This window comes from Meles meles, chromosome 10, assembly GCF_922984935.1.
Source record: "Meles meles chromosome 10, mMelMel3.1 paternal haplotype, whole genome shotgun sequence".
NCBI classification, from domain to species: domain Eukaryota; kingdom Metazoa; phylum Chordata; class Mammalia; order Carnivora; family Mustelidae; genus Meles; species Meles meles.
This window is the reverse complement of record NC_060075.1, coordinates 58,921,502-58,945,694: the sequence shown is the minus strand read 5'-3', so window position 1 is coordinate 58,945,694 and position 24,193 is coordinate 58,921,502. Positions and strand designations below refer to the sequence as shown.

At 39.4% G+C, this 24,193-nt stretch overlaps 1 protein-coding gene across 1 annotated transcript in view; it reads left to right on the top strand.

Annotated features, from left to right (window-relative positions):
- Nucleotides 1-24,193, top strand: part of TSPAN13 (tetraspanin 13) — a 33,691-nt gene that overhangs the window by 5,647 nt on the left and 3,851 nt on the right. Inside the window, exons 2-5 of the mRNA XM_046021410.1 lie at nucleotides 18,507-18,674; nucleotides 19,337-19,417; nucleotides 20,267-20,380; nucleotides 21,911-22,024. Coding sequence (XP_045877366.1) covers nucleotides 18,507-18,674; nucleotides 19,337-19,417; nucleotides 20,267-20,380; nucleotides 21,911-22,024 — 477 coding nt within the window. The remainder of the gene's footprint in view (nucleotides 1-18,506; nucleotides 18,675-19,336; nucleotides 19,418-20,266; nucleotides 20,381-21,910; nucleotides 22,025-24,193) is intronic.

Sequence of the window (24,193 nt, the reverse complement as noted above, 5' to 3'; positions counted from 1 at the left end):
AAACGGTAACAAAAATGTGCTATTTATGCCATTTCTCTACTTAGAGTGAGGTTATTGACTTTCATAAAGTTTAACGATGTAAGAGGCATTACAAAGAAAGAAACAATTCATTCTGGGAAAATTATATTTCAGCCCATATTTGAAAAGTGAGATTTGAATATTTCGGTGCCTTGATTTGCATACAGTTTTAAGGGGTTTAAAAATGGGTCATTATCACTTCAGACACACACACACGACTGGTGAAGGCAGGTTAGGTTTAGATCCTTTTTGTTCGTGTCTCATTTCATCTGAATTTATACTCCAGATTACTTTACCACTGTAAAACAAGTGATCCCAACCCATTTGTGGTAATAGGTGAAATTTCTTAGAGAATCAACCCAAATTCCGTAAGGGTCCTTCGAGATCTTTCACCATATGCCCCTCCCATCTGCAGCCCTTGACATCTTTTCACCACAGAGAATTCCCCACACAAAATGCCCTTTGTTGCCTTTTTGTTTTTGCTGATCCTCTGCCCTCAGCCTAGAATACCTTGCTCTGTCTTTGTAAAGTTACTCAAATAAAGCCTCTTATTTCCTTAGTCAGAAGGCATTGTTTCCTCACATTTTTACTTGGGAATCTTACTATTTGAGTGCCACTCCAGATTAATTTAGTTAGATCCGAGGAGAAAGTGAAGGCATGTGATTATTTTTTTCCTTCCTAATTCTAAATTACAGTGAGGGCTGAGAGTCGGTATTGTAAGATTTTGTTTTACTTTGCCATTGACCATCCCAACTTTCCATATCGTACATAGCTTTGTGTTTGCTTTTTACCCCAGCTAGATCATTAACCATTTTTTTTTGGTCGTTGTTGGCAGAGATCATAGCTTTCTCTTTGCTAGATCCTTCAGTGTGTAGCATTTTCTTTAAAAAGAAAAACAAAAACAACTGTAGAGTGTATAGTAAAAGCTATACACTCTGAATACTCCTCAAATTGATTTTACAGAAATGGTTGTTCCCTTTTCACCACCGGCAAAACATACCTAATGAAAACTTCATAAAAATGATAAAAATGATTATAGTATTTAATCATGAGAAATGATTAAATATTAGGGGTGCCTGAGTGACTCAGTCAATTGAGCATCTGACCTTTGGTTTTGGCTCAGGCTCTGATCTCAGGGTCGTGAGGTCAGGCCCTATGTTGGGCTCCGTGTTCAGTACAGAGTCTGCTTGAGATTCTCTCTCCTCTCCCTCTTCTTCTCTCCCTGCTTTCATGCTCACTGTCTCTCTAAATAAATAAAATCTTAAAAAAAATAATTTATTAAAAGTCAAATCTAGAAGGCAGGCAAATATTTTAAAACATTAAAGTTAACATTGGGTTAAAAATAATAATAAGTAGACATTAGTTGTATATATTCCTGTTAGGATCTAATATGTTTCTTTTCTTTTCTTTTTTTTTTTAAGATTTTATTTATTTATTTGAAAGACAGAGATCACAAGTAGGCAGAGAGGTGGACAGAGAGAGAGAGAGAGGAGGAAGCAGGCTCCCCGCTATGCAGAGAGCCCGATGCAGGGCTCGATCCCAGGACCCTGGGATCATGACCTGAGCCAAAGGCAGAGGCTTTACCCACTGAGCCACCCAGGTGCCCCGGTTCTAATATGTTTCTTAAAATACTCTTATCCTCTGTTGTTGGCCAACCTTTCATACACTTCCCCGGTTTTCCTGTAACGTTTCCCAAGAACAAGTCCACTTCCTGTAAAATTGTACTCTAAATCATAGTTGGCTAGGATTTTTTACATTATTAGTCTAATGCATTATTTTTAGTCTTATATAAATATAAGATGATCCCAAATAATGTTTTATTTTATTCATTCCGAAAATAAAGATTCACTGAGCTTTAAGAGCAATAGGCAAAACAAACCAAACTGTGCTGCTTTCATGGGTCTTAAGTTTATGGGATGAAGTAGGTGGTGAGTGAGTAAGTAAATAAATTATACATCATATGAAAAGGTACGAAAGTGCTGTGGAGAGAAATGGAGCAAGAAGAATGAAGCGTGGTGAGGCATGGGTGGGTAGGGGAGGATAAATCCATATTTAATATATGGCCAGGATTAACCTGCTTGGGAAGACAAACACTGGGACAAAGATTTGAAGGCGATGAAAGACAAATATCTGGGAACAGCGTTTCAGATAGATGGAACTTTGAAAAGATCGAGGAAGAGGATTATGCCTGGTTTTTGCAAGGGACAGAGATGAGTCCATTGTGACTGGGAGAGAGTGAGTAGGGCACGGAGGGGTGTAGGATGTGAGTCAGAGAAGGTGTGAGATGCAGGTGTGAAAGCCTTGAGTCCCCTGGAAGGATAAGAGCTTTTATATAGAGTGAAACGGGTAGCCATTGGTAGCTTTGGGCCTGATTTTTCCTTTAAAATGTTGTCTGGCCACTGAATTGAGAATGGATTTTAGACCACCGCAGTGGAAGTAGTGAGATTGTACGGAAGGCTACTGCAGTAATTTAGGGAAGAGATGTGGAGGGCTTGGACCAGTGTGAGGTCAGTGTAAGGGAGATAGTCCAATTTGGGGTGTATTTTGAAAGTGGAGCCAGCATAACTTTCTGGTGGATTGGAAAGTTTTAGGATTTATGGCCTAAGCAACTGGCAGGATGGATCTTCTATTAATAGGAATGGGGAGACTGTGGGTGGAGGAGGCTTTGGGAGGAAGATAAGGGATTCAGTATTAGATGTGATTCCAATCAGATACCCAGACAGAGACGTCACCCAGTAGGGAGGCTGACAACAATGAAGTTCAGAGAGGGGAGTAGCTGGAAGTTAAAATCCTGGTGGCCACCAACATAGAGAATGGGCTTTAGGGTTGATGCTGGATGAGATCCACAAGTTAGTGAGGATAGATGGAGAAGTGCAGTCGTCTGTGGTGTGAACCAAGGGGCCTTTTAAATAAGAGCTCAGAAGACAAGTAGGAACCAGGAAAGGAGCCTGAGAAGGTAAGAGGTAGAGGTTGGTGTCCTAGAAGCCAAATGCAAGTTATTTTAAGGAGGTAAAATTGAACATCTGTCTCAAATGCTGTTAAGTAAGATGGGGGCTAAGACTCGGTTCTGGAATTGATCAATAAGGCTATTGGAAAGAGCAGTTATTCTGCTTTCCATAGGGCAAACTCTGTGCCCCTCAACAGTATGGACAGGGTCCTTATCACTTTTCCTCTCCTGACTGCTCAGCACAGCCGTGGCATATGGTTGACATTTGAATGAGATGAGTGGTTGAATGAGAGAATCAGTGCAGGGCTGTTGTGCCTGTAACCCCACTTCTTGTCTACCAGAACTGCTCCACAGCAAGCAGGAATGGGGGGAAGTTGGCACTTGGTTGGCAGCTGTGAGTGCCACCTCGAACTCTTACCCTTGGAACATGTCAGGATCCTATGCTTTTGAATTCTTTTCTATAACTTCTTCTTAGCAGATATTATGTAACATGTATATGTGTTTTGTGAATAGAAAATCTGCTTGGCACCATGGAGAGCATAAGGAAGGAGAATACGTGACAAAGGCACGTGGGGCGTCTTTGTGTCATTTGAAGAATGAAAAAGAAACCAGGAACGGAGGTCCTGGCTTCAACACTAAACGTGTGGATATTTAGCAAGATCTAGATTATTTATAGAATTTTCAAGTTTCTGTCCAGATGTTTGGTATCACAGAAACACGTCCTTGATCATCGCTGAGTTGTTCTTCAGTTTTCCACATTAGGCAGAAGTTCAGAGGGAGAGTTCAGTGATGAAGGGTAATTGCTCATGATGAATGTTGAAGCAGGAACAGGGAAGGCTGTCTGCGGTCTTTGCTTTCTTCATGTGTTTATGGATGCTGGGGTACATTTTGGTGATATAGTCCCTCTGAATCTTACTCCTGTTTTAGATTTCTTATCCTCCACTATTATCATCACTTCCCTCTCTTTAGTGCTGACAAAATAGTTTTGAAGAACTTAATACAAAATCAAATCCAGTTTTGTCCAATGTTCTATATTCCTCTTTCATCCTCAAAGCAATTCACTTACCCTGGTAGAATTCAGAGGCTAAAAAAAACCATGTAGAAGTAATGAGAAATATTTTAAGAATAGTTCAAGTTGCTCTTTGCCTCTTATTTTGAAATGTGGTGGGTATCTGATGAAAGAATGAAAATTATTATTTTTTAAATTAATTTTTAAAATTTTATTTGACACAGAGAAAGAGATCACAAGTAGGCGGTAGGGTGGGGGGGAAGCACGCTCCCCACTGAGCAGAGAGCCCAATGTGGGGCTTGATCCCATGACCCTGAGATCATGACCCGAGCCGAAGGCAGAGGCTTAACCCACTAAGCCACCCAGGTGCCCCAATTTTTATAGGTTATATAGAGAAAGGATAATCTGGGACATCATTAGGCTGAGTTTCTTTCCTCCAAATATTACTGTTTAGGGAAGAAGCATTTACCTGTCCTTAAAGCATAGTGAGCAATTTCATGAGCTCTTTGATTCAGCAGTGTATTTTGAGTACCAGGCGCTTAGCCAGGAGTTAGGAATATCAGAAAAACATGTGCCTTGCTTATATGGCACTTAAAATATAGAAGGCTCTTTGAAAGAATTTGAAGTCTGGCTGGAAGTGGGGAATAGTGGCTAATGAATTACCTCCAGCAGTCATCCAGGCTCTTCACGTCCTTGAATTTGTTAGCCTGGGATTTGGACTTCATTCCAAGATTAGAAACAACAGATCACCAGTATGGGAAGGACCAGATCTTAGTGGCTTTAGAAAAAGACCGAAGACCACTGTATCGGGAATAGAGTCCAGCCCTCAGTAATACAAACCCAGCTACTGCTGCTTAAAATAGTAAGCTTTATTATTTTCATGTAGATAAATGTCCAGAAGCAGGTAGTCTAGAGCAGGGGCATGATTCAAGGATCTTATCAATGTCCCAGTCATCATTGTGTTCCTGCTCTACCCTTCTTGGTGTGTAACTTTTCTTCCTTTTCACTAAGTTGCATTGGCAACTCTAGGCATTATGATTTGCTTCATTCCTGAAGAAGGATGATACTGTAAAATGCTTTTTCTTGGAAAGGTGTCTTTTGTTAAAAGTTTTATTGAGGTATTATTTACATACCATAAGCTGCATGTATTTACAGTAGAAATTTAGTAAATTTTGGTATATACATAAGCCTCTGAACCCCATGGCAACATTCAAGACCCTGTGCCCCACAGTTTGCTTATCCTCCCTTGTAATCCCTCTCTCCTGCTGCACAACCCCTGCTCCCAATCTGCAAGCAACCGCTGACCTGCTCTGTGGTAGAGTTCAGGCTGGAGTTAAGTTTGGTAAGTTTAGACAGGCTGTTTGCAGACAGCAGATGGTGTAGGGCATTTCTCTGGATCACTGATTTCCCTTCTTGTTTTGTCCTTCAAGTTTCCAGGAGGTCTTTTCAGCTAAAACGGGGGCGCTTATGGTTTTTTTTTTTTTTTTAAAGGTTATTTGACAGAGAGAGAGAGAGAGATCACAAGTAGAGAGGCAGGCAGAGAGAGAGGGGGATGCAGGCTCCCCGCTGAGTGGAGAACCCAATGTGGGGCTCGATCCCAGGACCCTGAGATCATGACCTGAGCCGAAGGCAGTGGCTTAACCCACTGAGCCACCCAGGTGCCCCGGGAGCTTATGTTTTTTAAAAGCCTACATTCAAGGTGAAGGACTTTGAGTTAGTCTAGGTAGGGAAAGTGGTCCTAATTGTGAAGGAAGACAAAAGCTCTAAAAGTTGGAAGGTATTAAAAAATTTATGATCAACACTTGGGAGATGAAGCTTATATTAACCAGAATTCTTTTTGGGTTTTCGATGAGCTTTAAATAATATGTTTTTGAGAGAGCACAAACCCTTGGAAGCATACTTGGAATTGGGACATCCAAACAGGTAGATTGTCAAGTATGGCTGGATCAAGGGGCTCAGAAAGGGTCAGAACTCTCTTGCTCCTTTTTTCTCAGCTCAGCTTGACACTGCTTACATTCTTTTTGAAGACAGATTTTTTCCATGTGCCAAAGTGGCCACTGGCAGCATCAATTTTAATTGTTCTTAAAGCTTGGTATTCCAGAGGAAACCGTTTATTTTCCTTTCAATATCCTTTCATTATGGAAGGGAACAGCTGATTGACCCATTGTTTATGGACCCATTCCATGGACCAATCACTGTGGATAGGAGGCTAGGCAACCAGGATTGAGAGGCCTACATTGTGTGTCTCTGTGCTGGTGGTGTTCAAATGGGGCTGTGAAACACCGTGATTAAGAGGCTTATAGGAGATGGATGTGCGGGGTTGTAAAGGCAAAAGATGTCTATTACAGAAGTCATTCCTCTTCTGGGCAGTAATTTTGTTCTTCTATTCCTCCCTCTAGAATATTCTAGCAACTTCATCATTTGAAAAGTTTAGTGTAGTGGTTTAATATTTCAACACACACTTAATCTAGATTATAAAGATCATTATGCACAATGTATTTTTTTCTTTGTTCTGTAATGGCGTTGCATGTATCCACAAGTGTACAAGTACATGCATGCTTTTTTTGAACAATTTTACGTGCTAGAGTGATGTCGAAGATAAACACTTTCCTTCTTGCTCCCTTACTCTGGACAGTGCACTGTGCACTTTTGTGTGCATGTCAGTGTATGTGCCAACATTTCTGGGTTGGATAAAAGGAAAATAAAAAACACAAAATGAATTTGGTAGTTAACTAATGGAAAAGTCATATAAGTAGAAGACTTTACTTTTCTGTTTTTACGTGGCTATGCAACCAAGTCTCCTGGGGAGTAAGTTGAAGAGATGCTATGCAAACCCACAAGGATCTGGCTACAAAGCAAGAACTGTATCTTACGCATTATAACGTTGTTAGTATTATATCTCAGTGTTAAAAGTTACTTAAATATAATGCTGCACACTATGATATGTTCCCACAGGGAGAAAAAAAAAACACACCAAGCAGAAAGTTTGCCACAGTTCTGCCTCTGTGTCACTGGGCATGGAATTTCGTTACTCTTATCACCCATAAAATGGAAGGGAAGAGATGACCCGCCAGGTAGCCTTGGGCTTTGGTGTTCTGTGAATTTCTGCTGTCTTGTGAGCCCTGGTTAGGATTGCCTTGTCCCTTCCACTAGCGCCTTCCTCACAGTCCACCCCCTGTGAACTCTTGGGTCTGCCCTCACCTCCTCCTTTCAGGGCTTGGCTGGGGAAGTAATGCCAGTTGTAGATACTTTTCTAATCCTGCTTTGTGTGTCTTTTCCATTATAACTCCTCTAATCTCTCTTTTTAGAAGCTCTTTTCATGCCATACACTTCTCTTTGTTTTAAAGAGAAAACAGGAAAGGTTGGTGCTTCCTGCTCATAAAAACATTGCTATCCATGAGTTAACAGATCCATAATCTGTTTTTATCAGTATTCTGTCTCCCAAAGGAAGGAAACTATTTGTCATAGGTCTAAATTTACTTTCTCTTACAATTGGTCTCATAGGAAACTGTTGTTATTATCGAACAAAGGATTCTTGCAGTTCCTTTGTCTACCAAGTTCTAGGGACAAACTTAAGCTTTTTAATTATACAGTTAGAATTAATTTTATCAGAATCAATAATTTTTAGATCACTAGTTTGGAAGACTTCATATAGCCCCATTCTCTTCGAAATTACAAGCCAACCAAAACATATAATTACCACTAGTCAGAAATAAATAGTTTTATTCCTGTCTTTAAAGGGCTTCTTTACAGTAAAAGTTAAAGAAACTCTGATAGGCAAATTTAATTAACTGAATTTAATTAAAGACATAACAAACCTTTGGGTGCTATTTCTAATTTTAAAAATTAATTATGAATATGTGTGGACTCTGTGTTGCAATGTGTTAGAAACATTAGCCACACAGAATGTAACATTTATGTTGTTTTCAATTATTTTATTAAAAGATATTTTGGGGGTTTATCACAAAATTGTGATAGCCCAAATAAGTTTATGTTTGGACAGTCATACTATTGTAGTTATAACTGCAGAATTTGTTTCAGACTGGCCGGTTAACTCAATGTTCTGCTCCAGCTTACAGATGAGAATGTGTATTTTGTGTGTGTCCACATGCCTATGCCTGGGAGTTAGGCACAAGAAGGAGAAACAGGGTGGCGTCTTTTTCACACATGGGACCATCCAAGTGTGACCTGTCCAGAGCTTTGCTTTCTGTTGTAAACAAGCGAAGATAGAACAGATCATTGGCTACTGCCTTCAGGTATATACTACCATCATTTGAAAGCCTTCCTTTTTCCTAACTGGGAGCCCATCAAAGGAGAGAATATGGACAGTCCTTGAAGATGCACAGATGAAAATTAATATGAAATATTTGAGAGATGATTGAGAATATCTTGATTTATGTGCCTGTGTTTGGGGAACAGTGGAAACAAAGGCTGGATGAGGAACGTTGGACCAATTGACAGAGGAAAGCAAAATAGGAGAATTTAAAATTGGTGCCATGGTAAGAAAGAGGCTGTTACATTTTCAAGGCTGGTTTTAATTAGGAAATATTTCATGTGCAGAGAAGATGTAACGGTAGACTCTTGGGAACCCAACAGGCTGATTCCTCAGATGCCGGTGTTTTGCCACATCTCCCTGTTTTTTTAGAAGTTGTTACACAGCTAAAGGCCACCTCCATCTCCTTTCCCATTTTTCCCCTCTCAAAAGTCGTCACTATTCTAAAATCAACATCTGTCATTTCTAAGCACGTTTATGTACTTATGATAGTCTTTGTGGTTGACTAATAGGTCAAACTATCAGGTGACTTTTTGTGGGGCCCCTAGGTAGCTGAGTCAGTTAAGCATCTGACTCTTGCTTTCAGCTCAGATTTGTGAGATGGAGCCCTGTGTCAGGTTCAGTGCTGGGTGTGGAGCCTGCTTATAATTTTCTCTTTCTCTCCCCCCACTTAAAAAAAAAAAACATAAATAGGGTAACTTTTTGTGTGCTTGAAAATTTATTAAGTGGTATGTCTTATATATTTATGTAATTTATTTGAAATTTATTGATTTAATAGAAATAGATCAAAATCTTTTGTATTCTACAGTGTGATCACATCAGTGATTATGAATGCCATAGTCATGGTTTCTGAAGTGGTTTTCTGTTTTTTACTGTGACAAGGCTGCAGCAAAATCCTGATGTATGATGTCTAGTTGGGGACATGGGTATTTCTTTTGGGTATTAATCTAGAAGCAGAATTGCTGGTTAATAAGGGATATGTATTTTTAGTTTTCTTAGGTGCTTCCAGATTGTTCTTTGAAGTGGCTGCAAAAATTTACACTTTGACTTGAATGAATTCTAGATTCTCCACATCCTTGGTGTCATCAGGCTTAATTTTGCTCAATCTGGTGCATGTGAGATGATTTTCCATTGCTGTGATTTTTATTTTCTTGATAACATAATGAGATTTAACATCTTTTAGGTATTGATTGCCTTTTGGAATCTTCTTTGGCAGATTGCCTCTTATTACCTTTGTCTGCTTTACTGAGTGCTTTTTGTTCTTTTAAATTGATTTGTAGGTATTCTTTGATATAATGAGCTCAAAATATCTTCTAGTTCTGGGCTTATCCTACATTTTCTGATGATTTTTTTTTTAAGATTTTATTTATTTATTTAACAGAGAGAGAGAGAGAGAGAGAGAGAGATCACAAGTAGGCAGAGAAGCAGGCAGAGTGAGAGGAGGAAGCAGGCTTCCTGCTGAGCAGAGAGCCTGATGTGGGGCTCAATCCCAGGACACTGGGATCATGACCTGAGCTGAAGGCAGAGGCTTTAACATACTGAGCCACCCAGGCACCCCTGTCTGATGATTTTTATGGTGTAGAATCTTAAAATTTTAATGTGGTATATGGTGTGATAGGTAAGAACACAGAATCTGCAGCCATACAGCCTGGGTTCATATCCCAGTTCTATCCTTTCCTTGCTGTGAAATCTTGGGCAAGTTACTTAACATCTTTGTGTCTGACTTTCCCCATCTGGAAAATGGAGGCAGTAGTACTACCTACCTCTGAGGGTTATTGTGAAGATGAAATTAGTTAGTGAATGTAAAGCATTCAGAATAGTTCCTTGCACATAGTAGACACTACATTAGTATGATACTTGATTGGGGGGGAGGTTGTTTAAGAAGTCTTTTTTTAACTACAAAGTCAAAACATTTTTCTTTATTTTTCCTAAAAGTTTGGTTTTATTTCATATTTAGGATTTAAATCTATGGTGTGAGGTAGGGACTACTCCTATTCTTTTTCAGAATCTGTAGGTAATTGTCACAGCGCTATTATTGAAAGCCCCCTCTTTCCCTGCTGATTTGGAATTCCATCTCCCTCCAAGCCTACACTGTTGATTTATTTAGACCTGTGTCAACTACTTGGTTTTAATTATCGAACCATTACAACAAGTTGTGATATTTGTTTGAATTTTTAACTTAGTTTTTTAGTTTTATTTGTATATTTAGTTTTACTGATTAAAAAAATAAATAAAACCTGCCCAAAAGATATAGAGTCAGGCCCAGGTTTTGCAGAGCTTGGTGAAAACAACAACAAATAGAGAGTCTGGAATGGTTAGTTGAAAGCTGATTTGCTACTAAGAGCATTTCTTAAGCATGGTGCTGGCAAAGGTGCCTCTGGGCTGAGAAGGAGTGGAGCAGATACAGCTTTTCTCTTTAATCTTAAAAGATGTTCCTAATCCGGGGCGCCTGGGTGGCCCAGTGGGTTAAAGCCTCTGCCTTCGGCTCAGGTCGTGATCCCAGGGTCCTGGGATCGAGTCCCACATCGGGCTCTCTGCTCCGCAGTGAGCCTGCTCCTCCATCTCTCTCTGCCTGTCTCTCTGCCTACTTGTGATCTCTGTCTGTCAAGTGAATAAAAAAAAAAAAAAAAAAAAAAATCTTAAAAAAAAAAAAAAAAAAAAAAAGATGTTCCTAATCCTTTGGTGACAAGTAACATTTATACTTCCATGGAAATTAATGGATCGTTGTATCAAGTTCCACCCTAAAAAAAACTTATTGAGACTTTAATTAGAAATAGATCAAATTTGGGCACCTCGGTGGCTCAGTGGGTTAAGCTTCTGCCTTCAGCTCGGGTCATGATCTCAGAGTCCTGGGATCAAGTCCTGCATCTGGCTCTCTGCTCAGCAGGGAGTCTGCTTACTCCCTTTTCTCTCTCTGCCTGCCTCTATATCTACTTTTGATCTCTCTGTAGCAAATAAATAAATAAAATCTTAAAAAAAAAGAAATAGATTGAATTTGTAGGCTAAATTGGAGGCAAATCGATGGTTTATTTAAATAAGTGTTCCCTCATAAACATGTTATATCTCTTCATTTAATGCAGTTTTTTATGTGCTTCAATTAATTTCACAATTTTCTCCTTGAAGGTCTTATACCTTTCTTAGATTTACTTATATATACCTGATATTTGTGGGGCCCATTACAAATCACATCCTAAAAAAATGCATAACAGATTTTGGGGGGTGTGCATCAGGATGCTGTTGATGTTTGTGTATTGTTTCTAGTCATAGAAACTTTTCTCTATCTTACCAGTTTTAATATTTGCAGTCTCTTGTTTTATTTCTCATGTGCCACTGCTGTTAATAGGAATAATGACAGCTGTGTTTCCTCTGCAGCTTCACTCTTACTCAGTTGTCTAAGATCTCCACTATAATGCTGAATAGAAGGGGTGATAACACCCTGGTCTTAATCGTACATTTTGAAGGAAATGTTCCTCAGGTTTTATCATTAAGTATGATTTTTGTTTTGAGTTTTTGATAGCTATTCTTAATCAGCTAATGACATTTTGGGGAAATTTAGCCTTATTCTCTTTCTTAAATAATTTTTCTGAAGGCCTGTCATTCTTTCTTTTTTAAGGAAGCTTTATTTATCCTTCCTCTAATATGTTTCTCTTCTTTCTACTTTCCTTGGCTTTGCTCTATTGGCTCTTTTTCAAGTCTCTCTTTAAAAAAATTTTTTTTGTCCATATTGTTTTTATCCTTTTTTCTTTTTAGTCAGTTTAAACATCATAATTTTAGTTAGTTCATAATTTTGGTTAGTTCTATTACCTCAACTTCTTGGGGGCTCTAATTCTTCTTTTGCTGTGTCTGTCTTCTCTCTCTAGTGTAGTTCTTTTTTTTTTTCCTTACGTGTTTTGTGATTTTTGATTGACAGAAAAGTTTTTCTTTTGTCTTTGGGACTGGTGTGAGGGCTCTGATTTGCAACTGTCCCTCCTGAATCATTCTGGATTTCCTTCTGAGAGTTTTCCTTCCCTAGATCCCATCACTGCCTGTGATCAGCTTTTATCTGAATTGCTTGGCTGATTGATCAGAATCAGCTTCCTACATGCCTGGGTAGTGACATTTAAACTCCAGACTCTTAGAGCTTCTCTTTCTGGCAAAAAACTTTTTGAAGGGACTCAAATACCTTTGCTATCACCCTGGGTGTGGTGGTGTAGTTTTTCTATAACACCTTACACTGAAAATACAGCTTTCTAGAAATGCTCGTAAGTGGTTTTAGCTCTCCATCCCAGTCCTGCCTGGTTTGAAAGCCAAGTCCTTCCTCTTTAGGGACTGTTCTGATCTGGGAACTTCTTCCTGCCTTCCCATTCCAGAACTCCTGCCCCACCCCCACCAGCTGTATGCTTGTATTTTTTGACTTTGCAGTTCCCCTTCCTTTCTGGCCTGTAGGACTTTCCCATTGTTTCTTGGTGCTCAGGTATATATTTAAATAAAATATTCCAATCTTTTACAATATCTTAAAGTATTTGGAGTAGGAAAGATTCTATGGTAGCTCAGTTGCCAATGACCTCAGAACCCTCTAAAGTAGGCTCAATAATATCCCTCTGCCCCCAAAGGTACACATCCTAATCTTTGGCTATGGATTGTTATGTGATCTTACACAGCAATAGTGACTTTGCAGTGTGATTAAGTAAAGCATTTTGAGATGGGGCAATTATTCTGGATTATCTGGGAAAGCCCTATGTAATCACAAAGGTCCTTATAAGAGGGATGCAGGAGAGCTATCCTCAAAGAAAGAAATGTGCTTGGGGAAACAGGTTGTAGTCTAAGAGATTTGAACATGCTACGATGCCGGCTTTGAAGATGGTGGAAGTGGTTACAGGCAATGGAATGCAAGTGTCTTCTAGAAGGTGGAAAAGGCAAGGAAAGGGATTTGCCCCCAGAGCTTCCAGAAGGAATGTAGCCTTATTGACATGTGATTTAACAACCCATGTTGGACTTCTGACCTCCAAAATTGCAGCAGAATAAATCTGTTCTTTCAAGCCATGAAACTGGTGATGATTTGTTAAAGACAAGAGGAAACTGATAAACTCTCTTCAGTGTTTTTCAAGAAGGAGCACTTTGTATTAGCGATAGGGATCAACTGATGCCTATGTGAGAGACACAGCAGAGTGAATTTGGTGAAAAATACTTTTGACAGAGAGGTCTACCGATGGAAGTAGCCCCTTTCTTCCCCTACTTAAAAAAGAAAAATCTGAGCGGAGATATTTGTGAATGTTCTAGATAATGTTCTCCATAATAGCATAATGCCTAGTCTGAGATCTGGAAGAGTATTCCTCTCTTGTAGTTGTAGATGTTGTTTTTCAAAATGGAAAATATTCTTATTATTAATGACCCTGTAAGTTGGTAACTGAGAGAGCAGAACATTTTTCACATTTTGTTGAGATGCTGCTGCTGTAAATAAAGCATTTGGTCTTCTAGGAGGGTGCTGCCAAGAATACCTGAATACTTCACTCCAGCCGCATGGTAGGATTCCGTTAGTGGTAAAATAGCAGGCAGCTTTCTAATGGAGATTCCTGACTTGTCCAGTGCCCACTGTGTGAATTGTTCTGTGTTAGTTTCCTAGGGTTTCTTGGATGAATTAACACAAACATGGCGGCTTAAACACAATAGAAATTTATTCCCACAGTTTAGGAGACCAGAAATCCAAAAAGAATCATCAGGGTTGCACTCTCTCTGAGAGCCCCCGGGGAGAATCTGTTCCTTGCCTCTTCTATCTTCAGGTGGGTGAGGGCATGCCTTGACTTCGAGCCATGCCACCCTCTGCCTCTGTCATTACGTGGCCATCTCCTCTCTGTGTGTCTCCTTCTGCCTCTCTTATAAGGATACTTGTGATGACATTTAAGGTCTACCTGATAAGCCAGGATAAGCTCCTCTTTTTAAGATTTTTTAATTTAGTCACATCTTTTGCCATATAAAATAATATTTATAAAATGTCTTATAAATATTATTATGTTTATTATAAATAATAGAGTATTTATATCCTATTCTTTTGTTGTATCATGTAGTATTTACAGTATAGTCATTTTTTTTCAGCCCGTTACCTGCTCCTTTACTATTTCTTTGCAGTCTCTGACCTATTCTATTTATCTGGATTTTTTGGATTATTGTTCCGTCCTCTGACCCATCTTGTAAAAATATCCGGTAAGGCAATTACTCATCATTTTAATGTTTTAGTCTCTGCTACCCTGACTCCTAGAGCAAGGGTCAGCAAACTATGGCTCATGGGTGGTATCCATTCCACTGCTTGTTATTGGATAGCCTGCCAACAAAGAAGGGCTTTATAGTTTTAAATGATTAAAAAAATCATAGGGGGGGCCCCTGGGTGGCACAGTGGGTTGAGCTTCTGCCTTCCGCTCAGGTCATGATCTGAGGGTCCTGGCATCAAGCCCCGCGTCAGGGGTGGGGGGGGGGGTGGGGGGTGGTGTCTCTGCTCAGCAGGGAGCCTGCTTCCTCCACCTCTCTCTGTCTGCCTCTCTGCCTACTTGTGATCTCTGTCAAATAAATAAATAAAATCTTTAAAAAAATAAATAATAAAATCATAGGAAGAGTAATATTTGGTGCACGTGAAAATTACGTGAATTTCAATTTCAGTATCTGTAAATGAAGTGTTATTGAAACACGGCTCTGCTCATTGGTTTACTGCTGCTTTTGTGTTAGAGTTGCAGAATCGACTAGTTGTGGCAGAGAATGTGTGATCCACGAGGACAGATGATCAATATCTGGGCTTATATAGAGTTTGCCAACCTTTGTCCTAGTAGGGATATCTTGTCTCTGGCTTTGGGTGTACAGTGGGCAGTAGTCATTTGTTGTTGGCTATTTAGACTTGTAAGAATTTCATTAATATAGGAAGGATTTGGTAGGCTTCCAAAAGGATTCTTTGAAACTATGGGGTAAAAGAATTATAACTATCACATTATTCATGCTTCTGATCTTTTTGACTCTAAGACTCAAAGAAATAGAGAGTGACAATCCTGCTCCCAAATTTAATTGAATTGGGAAATAGGCATCAAACCCAGGAATTGAGGTTTGCATGTGTGCTGGTTAATTCTTTGAAACTATGGGGTAAAAGAATTATAACTATCACATTATTCATGCTTCTGATCTTTTTGACTCTAAGACTCAAAGAAATAGAGAGTGACAATCCTGCTCCCAAATTTAATTGAATTGGGAAATAGGCATCAAACCTAGGAATTGAGGTTTGCATGTGTGCTGGTTAATTTTATCTGTAAATTCGGCCAGGCCGTGGTGCCAAATGTTTGTTTGGTTGAATGCTAGTGTAGCTACTGATTTGAAGGCATTGTTTTAGACTTAACCTTTACACTCAATTAACTTTAAGTTTAGCAGATTACTCCCATTGTGGTCTGCCTTATCCAGTCCGTGGAAAAACTTAAGAACAAAGACAGGTTCTTTCTTCTTCTTTTCCTTTTTTTTTAGAAGATTTTATTTATTGGAAAGAGAGCATGTGAGCGAGGGCAGGAGCAGGAAGGAAGGAGGGGCAGAGGGAGAAGGAGAAGCAGACTCCCCACTGAGCTGGGAACCCGATGGGGGGCTCAATTCCAGGACCCTGTATCATGACCTGAGCTGAAGGCGGACACTCAACCAGCTGAGTCACCCAGGCGCCCCAAGACTGAGGTTTCTTAAGGAAGACAGAATTCTTCCTTCAGACTGTATCAAAGAAAAACCTGCCTGGATTATCAAGCTGCTGTCCTCCCACACATTTTGGACATGCTGGCCCCACAAGTGCATGAGCCAATTCCTTAAAATAAATCTCTATTTCTAAATATATATCCTGTTAGTTCTCCTTCTCAGGAGAACCCTGACAGAGCGTGTTGCTCTGATGTGTTGCGAACGCAGAGCACCTTCTGTGTTTGGTCCCAGGACAAAGTGCAGATGCTGAGCAGAGCCGAGGCGAAGGCCTGTCCCCGCATCCTCTCACCTCTTCTTTCACCCCTCATGGAAGGAAACATGCTGTATTTGGATGCCACGGAGTCGGAAGTAAGCTCGCTGGTGACAGAGCAGGGGACTTTTTCTCAGTCCAGTATAGCTGGAAGTAATGAGAAGATTGGTGAGTGAGAAGAGAAAAACAAGACAGAAGCAAATGGACCTGCTGATAAGGAGCACTTGAGAAAATGAGAGGAACCAGCAATTTTTGGGTGACAAAGGTTCTGAGAATTTCTTCCCTCTCCTTCTGCCTCTGAAAACAAAAGCCTTCTTTGTGTACTAAGTACCGTGGAGAACAGCAACTCCGTGTAACTGTGACTTGGTTCTAGCATGCTACAGACAGTTTCTTTCTTCTCAAGATCTGCTTTGTCATAAATGATAAGAAACAGGTGCGGCGCCTGGTGGCTCAGTGGGTTAAGTGTCTGCCTTCAGCTCTGGTCATGATCCCAGAGTCCAGGGATTGAGTCCCATATTGAACCCCACATCAGGCTTCCTGCTCGGTGGGGAGTCTGTTTCTCCCTCTCCCTCTGCCTGCCACTCCCCCTGCTTGTGCTCTCTTGTGCTCTCTCTCTCTCAAACAAATAAAAGCTTTAAAAAATACAAATACGTGGGGCACCTGGGTGGCTCAGTGGATTGAGCCTCTGCCTTCGGCTCGGGTCGTGGTCTTGGGGTCCTGGGATCGAGCCCCGTGTCGGGCTCTCTGCTCAGCGGGGAGCCTGCTCTCCCACCCCGCCCCCGCCTGCCTCTCTGCCTACTTGTGATCTCTCTGTCAAATAAATAAAATCTTAAAAATACAAATATGTGTTCTTTGTCAATATTAAGCAGTTTTACTTGTATCTGTACACATGGAGGGGGTTTGAGATATGAAGATATTTAGAATTTGTGTTCCTAAGCTATGACTTCATATATAAAAAATTAAATATTTGAGTAAAAATCCTTTTGAGTGAGTGGTGATTTATCTTTCTTTTTTTTAATTTTTTTTAAAGATTCTTTTTTTTTTTTTTAAGATTTTGTTTATTTATTTGACAGAGAGAGAGATCACAAATAGGCAGAGAGAGAGGAGGAAGCAGGTTCCCTTCTGAGCAGAGAGCCTGATGGGGGACTTGATCCCAGGACCCTGAGATCATGACCTGAGCTGAAGGCAGAGGCTTAACCCACTGAGCCACCCAGGTGCCCCTGATTTATCTTTCAAAACAAAGTTCATTGGGTCTTGATGCTAGGAAGTATATTTTATGTATTTTGATTCCTCTCCATTGTGTATGACGCTGTCACCTTGCTCCAGGAAACGGCTGACTCTCAGAGGATACGGCCTCCTTCCTGCCCCAAACCCCAACCCCCATCCCTCCCACATACCTGTTTCAGCTTCATCTTCTATCAGTTCAGCATCATATTTACATGGCGTGTTCTTCATTTGCTATTTCAAAGAAGTAATTGTAACTTTGTATATTACAGGTAATGGCTGATTTTCAGGCATGTGTTCTACTTCTTCACTTGGTTTTATTTCATAAGTATATAAATAGAGTATAAAGTAATTTTATCTTGCTCAATATACCACTTTACTAAAAAAAGCTAGTCTCTTAACATTGTCCGAAGAGTTTTAATGACCTCTTTCTCTCTCTCTCTGAATTCTAATAGGATACACAATGATACCTAAAGGAATTTTTTTTTCAACAATTCTTTGAGAAAGTTTTGATTGTTTGCAAGGCCCGGGTTCTGTGATAGGTTCTGGGGATATAGACAGATGAGAAAGTGGTGCCCCCCTCTCAAGGCACTCTTAGTCTTCTAGGAGAGACAGGCTTGGCAACAGAATGAGAGTGTGACGAGGGGAACAATAGAACCAACTTCGAAGAACAGTTTATGGAAGACGAGGAAAGCGTCATAGAGAAGGTCACAACTGGCTTTGAAGGAAGCATAAGTGATGTCCATGTGGAATGAATACGTTGGACTGAGATGTGTTGGCATCTGGGAGTCTTACATACTCCATGATTACAAAAGCTGAGGCAGGAATCACTTAGACTTAGTAAGCCAGATGACCTCTGAGGCTTCATAATAATTTCATAGCTTATTATTACTTATTTTAAAGCATGCCTGAGGATTAATTTATTTTGTTAAAACAATACTATCAAGATCTAGCGTATATTCTAGTATTGAGTATGAGCAGTCATTTGTAAGATACTGAAAAATGTTCTTTGTATTATTATAGAAATTGATGTTTTCCTCCCGTCCTTCTCTTCCCCCTGCCCCCATCCCATCCCTGGCCCTTTTGTTTGTCTTTGTAGTTGGTTAGTCTGTTGCTCATTGGAATCGCGGCATGGGGCATTGGTTTCGGCCTGATTTCCAGCCTCAGGGTGGTCGGTGTGGTCATCGCCGTAGGCATCTTCTTGTTCCTGATTGCATTGGTGGGGCTGATTGGAGCCGTAAAACACCATCAGGTGTTGCTTTTTTTTGTATCCTTTTTTAAAAACAGAATTTTTAACCCAGTTGAGTTTGTTCTTTTATTGCTTACTCTTTTGATAACTGCAACTGATTTGAAATTATCATTAGGAAAGTCGTTGCCAGAAAGCAACTCCTAGCATGCCCTATGCGTATTTGTTCCACCAACATTAGGAATATTTCTAAGGGTAAAATTACTGTATGTTTATATGTTCCCACTTTCCCCTTTTCACATCATGAAGAATGTATTTTGCAAATGATAGTCCTATTTATACATTGCAAATTCAGAGTTAAATTGAATTGATTCAGTGACCTCTAGACCCTTTCCAAAAGGTTAATATGTGGTTGAGAATTTCAGTGATTGTTTTTTAAGATTTTAATACTAAGAAAACCTAAGTACATTTATCTATACGTATTTCTTATTTTATACATGTAAGGATATTTATTTCAATCTAAAAGAAATTCTAATATTTTATCCTTTAAATATTAGTATTTTTATTATGAACTATCTACAGTGTATTAGTGAAAATAATAATTGTGTATATTCTTTGTAAACTTTCTAGGTGCCATTTGTTCTGTTTCCTGGTTGAATTCCTTCTAGTACATACCGAAGTTGTCAGTACCTCTATTTTGTTATTTTAAGAGTGTCGAGAAATACCTTAACTTGAATTTTCAGTACATGATTATTCTCTTACTTGTATTTATTGTTCAGTTTTCTGTGTCATGTGCTTGCTTAGCCCTGAACCAGGAGCAACAGGTAAGCAAAGACTTTTTTTCTCTTATTTTATTACACCTCACAGTATGTGTAGGAGAAAAGAGGGAGAAATGATTGGAATATATGATAACTCCTCTTTGCTCAGAATGGCATTTCACTAGAGACAGCCAGAATCTGTTGTTCCTGATCGCATTAGTGGGGCTGATTGGAGCCCTGAAATGCCATAAGGTGTTGCTACTTTTCTGCATCCTGAAGTGAGATTTTTCCCTTCCCTGGGTAAAAAGCGCCACTACTGAAAGGTGTTCACCCAGCCTTTTCCAACCATTATACAGTGAAACATTTGTGATACCTTTCTAGCAATTATACTTTCTGAACTCTTTAATTTGTGAAACAATGTGCAGTTCTGTTTAGAACAGTGGAAAATTTGTCTTGTTTCAGTCTGAGTATCTTTTGAACTAAGTGCTGCTTTTAAAGGGCATGTAAAAATGAAAACTTCTCTCTTGGAATAGAAGCAGTGCTTTAATATTTTTTTTTTTAAAGATTTTATTTATTTATTTGACAGAGATCACAAGTAGGCAGAGAGGCAGGCAGAGAGAGAGGAAGGAAAGTCAGCTCCCTGCTGAGCAGAGCCTGAAGTGGGGCTTGATCCCAGGATCCTGGGACCATGTCCTGAGCCAAAGGCAGAGGCTTTAACCCACTGAGCCACCCATGTGCCCCCAATGTGCTTTAATTTTTGTTGTAGATTTAGGTATTACCCTTTGAAAACTTTCAATCATCTTAAGAAGAGCATTTATTTTAGGTACACTCAGTATTAAAAATTACAGGCTCTAGCTCTATACATTTTGTGCAGGAATAACACATGTCAGTGTACATATTACATGCATTTTCCAGGGTCAGCTTCTGGAAGTGGGTTGGAACAATACAGCAAGTGCTCGAAATGACATCCAGAGAAATTTAAACTGCTGTGGGTTTCGAAGTTTTAACCCAAATGACACCTGTCTGGCTGTAAGTATAAAGTATAAAGTATTTTCTGGAGATGTATTATATACAGAGGAATAATGATTAACCTGAAGAAAATGGAATTTCTGATGCTGAGTTGTATTTTTAAAATGCTTTGCATGAACCTGTATTATATTCCATGTACACTGGTGTGTCATTTGTCTGTCTCAAATATCCACTCCTGAGAGTACTAAGTATCCCAGAGCCCCTGCCAGACACAGATGCTCACAGTTCTTTGCCCCTAATTCCTTCCCATTCAATTCCTTCTAGACCAAGTTGTGGAAGAAAAATAAGAACACATCAGCCTTAGAGGTGCAGAAGAGCTGTAGAAATACCTTGGTTTTGAAGCATCTCAGGGTAGTAGGAGGAATGGTCTTTCCTGAATTTGGGGGCTTTTTAACCAGTTAAACATCCCAGCAGGGAGGATACAGGGAACTAACCCCTTTGCTCCCTCCCCTCTTCGCCATTACAACTTCACGCTGTTTCCATGGGAGCTGAGCAAGTGATGGACAAATTAGAGCTGTACTATTGTCCCAGGACAGACCCCGATATGAGGCTAGACTTGGAGCTTGACTCTCCTAGGAAGTTCACATGTGTTTAAATTTCCAGGAAACTCCTGTTACCATCTCTCTGAGCCATGAGCTGGATTTCCTTTCAACATGGCCTCTTTTGTGGGATTATTAGTTTTCTAGTGCTGTGTGACACATGAATTCTACCCAGGTGTTCTCTCAGTTTCCATGGATCAGGAGCTTGAGAATGGCTTCGTTGGGTTCTCCACTTAGGATCACACCTGGGTGAAATCAAGGTGTTGGCCAGGGATAATCTCGAGGCCTGGGGTGGTCTGCCAAGGTCAGTGGGTGTTGGCAGAATTCAGCTTCTGGTAGTTGTAGTGCTGAAGTCCCATTTTTCTTGCTGGGTTTTCCTCAGTTCCTGGAGGCTGCTGTCAGTTCTAACTATACAGCCATCTCACAACATGGCAGCCCCCAAGTCAGCATGAGAACCGCTCCGTTCTGTTAAATTAGATGGTGTCTTGTGTAACCACACCGTAAAGATGGGAATGACTGTCATATTCACAAATCCCATTCATGCTCAAAGCTGGCGACTGTGGGTGGGGGGGGGGTATTCAAGGTGTGTATACTGGGCTTGGGAAACTTGGGAACCATTTTATTTATTTAATTAATTTATTTTTTAAGATTTTAGTTATTTGACAGACAGAGATCACAAGTAGGCAGAGAGGCAAGCAGATAGAGAGAGGAGGAAGCAGGCTCCCCGCCGAGCAGAGAGCCCGATGTGGGACTCGATCCCAGGACCCTGAGATCATGACCTGAGCCGAAGGCAGAGGCTTAACCCACTGAGCCACCCAGGCACCCAGTGGGAACCATTTTAGAATTTAGAATGCTACTAAAAAGCCCAGGCCCAAATTGGATATAATATTCCAGCCACTCATTTTTAGGTGGGTTCAGTGTTTATCTGCTTTTCATAATTGCACTTTGATATAAAAATTCTTTTTTTTTTTTTTTTTCCAAATTGATACAGAGCTGTGTCAAAAGCAGCCACCCATGCTCACCGTGTGCTCCAATAATAGGAAAATATGCCGGAGAGGTTTTGAGGTTTGTTGGGGGCATTGGCCTCTTCTTCAGCTTTACAGAGGTATGTGCAAATAACTCCCTATCTTTCCATTTTCGTCAGGGGGTTTTCTGTTTTATACGGCAAGAAGGCGTGGCATTTTGCCTTAGCATGGCCCTTAATTTTGGGGATGTATCGATAAATATCTTTATTGAGAACTAGTATTATAATCAGAGGAGCCCTGGCTTGAAATCAGAAGACCCCACAGATCTAGTATTAATTTTATACAGGGTGGAGGCTTGATTATTAAATTATGTAAAATTTAATGAACACATAAAATGGGTTTAGACTGCGTTATTTCTAGAGTCTCTCCTGTTAGAGTTGTATGATAAATTATAATTCTAAATTTAATTTTGGAATAGGTAAGACATTCACACTATTTAATATATATAGTATAGAACACACTTACATACATACTTAGAAAGATATGCTTTGAAAAATGGCCTTCCAAGCCCATCTCCCATTATTTCTAGCTTTCCAAAAACTACAGGTAAACACTATTATTAATTTCTTATTTATATTACATATATTTATATTATGTTAAAATATCTATCATATTGATTCATACATTTATGTATAATATAGGTGTCTGTAAGCAAAACCACACTCATATTATTTGATAATTGTGGAGGAATGCTAATTCCTTTTGCAGTGTCTTTATTAAACTCTCAATAACTACAGATGTTTTTTACAATAGCTGACTTAATATGTATGAAAATTAAAATTTTTAAAATTCATACATTCTATTTATAGCACTTTATTTCATGGAGATAATCATATGGCTATTTAAATGACTAGAAAGGAATGTTCATTGTTTATAACAGCAAACCCTTGGGCCAGCTTGTGTTCTTCAATAATGAGCTGGTTAAATTAGAGTGGGTGGGAAGGAACACTTTTTTCTGCCCTTTAAGTACCTTCTAGCTGGACAAAAAGTCAGACTGACATGAGATTGATTAACAGGAGAAAATAAAATTTAATGTGGTATATATAATGCGTATACTGCATTTGCGTAGATAATGCGTACACTCTACATTGGAGTGGATATGATGTAGGGTCAATATACAGCACGTTATAGATACATATGTATGTATATATTATGTATTTTATTCTCTTCAGTTTTCTTTTCTTCTCTTGAGAATGAAAAATTCACATTTGGTTGTTATTAACAAAGTGGAGATAAAGACTGAAATTAAATTCATTTTTTACAGGAAGTCTCCCCTGACATCTCTTCTTATCCTTAGCATTCTTTTTTTATTTCACTTTTTTTCATGAAAGAACTGTCTTACTTGTGGGTTGGTTGTGACATTGATTCAAGAAAATTGATGTACTGTTTAAAAACAATTCTGTGCATTATTCCTTCATTTCCTTTTTAAAAGTACGATTTTTTTTTTCATGAAAACTTAAAAATACAGATAGGAGAAAAACAGGAATGAGCAATCTCCATATAGCCCGTGAGCCAGATTTTACCACATGGCTTCCTTTTTATATTTGGAATTTATTTTGAGAATTTAATTCTTTTGAGCAGCTCCATTTTCTTTCTTTCTCATCAGGTTACATTACCTTCAGTTGTGCCTACTTTTTTTTTTTTAAAGGACTTTTTTTTTTTTTTAAGAGCACTTTTAATTCCTTAGCAAAATTGAGAGAAAGGTTACAGAAATTTCCCATATACCTTTGTCCTTACATAGGCCTGGTCTCCCCCATTATCACCACTACCCAACAGAGTGTGATTTTGTTGCAGTTGATGAACCTGCATTGACATACCATAATCACTCAAGGTCCATAGTTGACATTAGGGTTTACTTTTATACATTTTATGGATTTCAACATACATATAATGACATGTATCCATCATTAGAATATAATACAGAATATTTTCACTGACCTATAAATCTCTGTTCTGCCTATTCATCCTTCCCTCTACTGTTTTTAAAAGATATTAATTCTTTTAAGAATATAAACTCATGGGGGCATGCCTGGGTGTTTCAGTCAGTTGAACATCTATTCTGATTGAGGTTCAGGTCTTGAACTCATTGGTCGTGGGATCAAGCCCCATGTCTGGTCCTGCACTCCCTCTCACTCTCTCTGCTCCTGCCCCCACTCACATGCACCTATGCTCTCTCTCTCTCAAATAAATAAAATCTTTAAAAACAAAAAATATAAACTCATGAGTCTTAGGTATCTTAAAAGCTAAGA